At 39.0% G+C, this 3,398-nt stretch overlaps 1 protein-coding gene across 4 annotated transcripts; it reads left to right on the forward strand.

Annotated features, from left to right (window-relative positions):
* The first annotated feature begins 319 nt into the window (after positions 1 to 319).
* On the forward strand, positions 320 to 3,398 carry LOC103973002 (protein LSD1-like). Of its 4 annotated transcripts, none has more exons than XR_010501403.1 (6): positions 320 to 478; positions 872 to 1,019; positions 1,579 to 1,692; positions 1,787 to 1,921; positions 2,204 to 2,327; positions 2,832 to 2,941. XR_010501403.1 is itself a non-coding variant. In XM_009387449.3 (6 exons), the coding sequence occupies exons 2-6, from the start codon at positions 962 to 964 to the stop codon at positions 3,137 to 3,139; spliced, it is 453 nt and encodes a 150-aa protein (XP_009385724.1). In that variant the 5' UTR covers positions 320 to 478; positions 872 to 961; the 3' UTR covers positions 3,140 to 3,398. The 4 variants fall into 4 exon arrangements, 3 of the variants coding, with proteins under 3 accessions (XP_009385724.1, XP_009385726.1, XP_065024734.1); XM_009387449.3 differs by lacking the exon at positions 2,204 to 2,327 and adding an exon at positions 3,104 to 3,398; XM_009387451.3 differs by lacking the exon at positions 2,204 to 2,327 and adding an exon at positions 3,104 to 3,398 and having other exon boundaries at positions 1,808 to 1,921.

Genomic DNA, 3,398 nt, shown 5'->3' on the forward strand with positions numbered 1-3,398 from the left:
GGGATTGGAAGAAGATGGCGCTCTTATCCACTCTAAGACGCAAATCAGTGAATGATTTGAGACGTGAAAGAAAATGTTGATGATTTCTTGACTGGTAATTGTCACAGAAACATGTAGAGATAAAGCTTGTGTGTGTGGTGTGGTCTCCTCGTGCTCTTAGCGATTCTTTGATGAACGTGGAGGTTCGTCAGCCGCCAGTTCGCAGGTACGTGGAGCTCACGTGCATGGCGTCGGCCACCACACGACACGAAGGTGGGAGAGGCAAAGAACAGTGCAAGGATGGAAGGCAGCCGGTGATCTTGAAATCTCACCGTATATATACTGAGAACAATGGAGACTGCTCGGTCTCACCACCACCACAACTCTCCTCGAATAGTTACAGTACTCGGAGGAGGAGAAAACTATAGTAAGCAGATGAGAGACGAGCAAAAAAGATCAACTTGGTGAGGTATTCCCGGATCAGACACAGTAATCGAAGGTGCTTCCACCATGTTTTCCTTGATCATGTTGATTGCTAAATGCTCCTTATCTACTGGTTTTGTTCCGTTTCTTCCGATTGCATCTCTAGCTTTATAAGATTTTGGTGTACCTTGGAAATGGATTTTAGTTCCATGGCTAATTGTTAGCCGCAAAACACAACATTTGTGTGAGATTTCGAGTTGTCGCACCAGGTGTTTGTGTTTATTTCTGTGACGTGATCTGCTCGGCTTTATATCGAGAAACAATACAAAGCCTTAGAATTCTGCTTACGCTGGTGGATTTACAAGGTTGCTTTTTTGTCTGGATTTTAATGTGCTAATATGCACTACAAGTTCGAGTAGTCTTTCTCTTCCAATTCTTTTGCCTTAGGCAAGGTGTGGTTCTGGTACAGGGAGCTATGGGAGACTAGAGAATCCATATCTCCAGTTCGAAGTCGAAGGCCTTCAGAGCTTGACAAGAGAGATATCGACAACAGCCGGCAATGCCAGTCCCTCTTGCTCCATACCCGACACCTCCACTTCCATTAGCTCTACCGAATAGTACCTTCTGCCTCAATTTTCTTTTGAGTGTGATAGATGTATATGTCACAAAGAAGACAAATGAAATATGTTATGCCAAGTAGGGCAATAAACTCTTAGTAAAAGAAGAAAATGAAGTTCATAACAATATCATGTCTCCTACGGTAGAGGATAATACAACAACAAAATCGTAAATTCCAACTAACCGTAGAAGATAATGCTTGCTGAAAATTTTAATAGGCCCTGAATTTAGTATAAGAACAAGGGTGACTAAGATATCAGAACTGAATAAATACTTCACCTTTTTTCTCTGGCTTAATCTGAAAGTACTGCTTGCAACAAAAGATTAGAGCTCTGTTTTATTAGTATTGCCTCTATCATGGCAGCTGATTTGTTTGATCAGATAACACTCCTAAGCTCTGATGTTGTTAAATTAGCATAAAACTATGCTAGCAATAATGGAATCTGAAATCTGGAGATAATGTCTCAGCTAGTGCTATATTTGCTATCAATGTTTCATTGTATTAGATTATGAAGTTGTTACATTTGAAATATTGATGTCGATTAATTTCATATGCAGGTGGGCAGAGCCAAGTTGTCTGTTGTGGGTGTAGAAATCTCCTCATCTATCCAGGTGGGGCAACATCAGTATGCTGTGCCGTCTGCAGTGCAGTGACCACTGTACCTCCACCTGGTAATATTTTCTTTTCCCCGTAAGTTTGCAACTCGATTTGTTATTATCGAGTTCCTCTTGCGTTCTGATATCAATTTGGAATTTACTTTGTCAGGTTTTCTTGAGTTTTCTGCAGGAACAGAAATGGCACAGTTAATTTGTGGAAGCTGCCACACACTGTTGATGTATGTTCGTGGAGCGAGTAGGGTTCAGTGTTCTTGCTGTCACACAGTCAATCTGGCTCCAGAAGGTAAGCAGGTTTTTGTGACAAAAAAAGTTCTACTTTAATGAATTTAAATTGCTATTAATGGAAGGCTATTGATTCATGAAGATGCTAAATACCAATATCTTTTTTTTTGGTTTTTGCTACTTCTGAGGTGGTTGAACTTGTTCTTTCATATGTTACATTAGTTGGTGTCAACTGGATGCTATCACTGGTTCAAGTCTTTACCAACTAAATTTGCATTTAGACACTTGGATGCTCTTGAACCATAATATATTTTCTAACTATATTTTTTTAATTTTTTTGTAGTGATATCAAATTTCCTTCACATAATTAGAGCCTTCTTTCGACTGAATTTTTGACTTGGACATCAAGTGTTTGCTCTACATTACCGAGAAGTTTCTCTTTAAACTACAGCAAGTGAAACACTATGGTAACATATAACCTAACCTAACCTACATTTTAGACATTATATTCACTTAAACTTCATGCTGATACTCTTGCTTCATATTTGTAGCTCCATCAACTTCTACTTTGTGTACCAAATCTGATTGCATATCTCTGATTTTTCAGAGAAACTTCTTACAATCTGACAAATAAATGGCTTAAATTTTATAATCTTCGACAAGAAAACTCAGTATGAATTTGTAAGATGAGATTGCTCTTTTCATCGACATTGATGGAATCCTTACAAAGACACTTGCTGTGCCTGAAACTCAGTGTAGAAGTAGCTGAAACACTCTAGTTTCTTAACAATAACAGTGTTCCTAATCAAACTAGCATTGAAACTTCTCAAGCCATTCTTCAAGTTTCAACGCTGTAATTAGTGTCTAGGAATCAATGTAGACAATTTATTAAGCAGATCACAAACATAAGAGCATCTTGAGCTCTTTTTTGTTACCACTGTATTCTCATTGTTGACACATTTGTGTTGCAGCAAACCAGGTTGCACATGTCAATTGCGGAAACTGCCATATGCTGCTGATGTATCAATATGGAGCAAGATCAGTGAAGTGCGCAGTTTGCAGCTTTGTCACCTCAGTTGGGGTCAGTATCAATCATTTCCAGTGATTATTGGATGATTGAACATGTTAAATAGAATGCCATCATGTTTAACATTGTCAATGCAATACACACAATGCTAAAAACCTAAATACTGATTCACATGCCTCATTGATGAAGTTGTCCTCAACATTTTCCATGTCACAGGCTTCACCAAGCACTGAGCAGAAGCCTGGCAACTGAAACCTTGGAATCCGGTGAATTGGCTGCCTATGACTTGAACGAACTTCCATCAGCTTAAGAGAGTCTCACAGTTAATGTATAGAGCTTCTTCCCAATGTCAGTCTCCAGAACTAGCAGTTTTGGCATGTTTATAGAGTTTTTGGAACTTAAGGGTTGGATGGCTGATGATGTTGTCTTCTATCTTTGTGCCATGGCATGATAACTTGCATCTTTGTCTCCAGACGTCATCGGTTTCTGAAAGGTTAATTTTTGAATGCCA

The sequence above is a fragment of the Musa acuminata genome, chromosome BXJ1-4 (assembly GCF_036884655.1).
Source record: "Musa acuminata AAA Group cultivar baxijiao chromosome BXJ1-4, Cavendish_Baxijiao_AAA, whole genome shotgun sequence".
Classification (NCBI taxonomy): domain Eukaryota; kingdom Viridiplantae; phylum Streptophyta; class Magnoliopsida; order Zingiberales; family Musaceae; genus Musa; species Musa acuminata.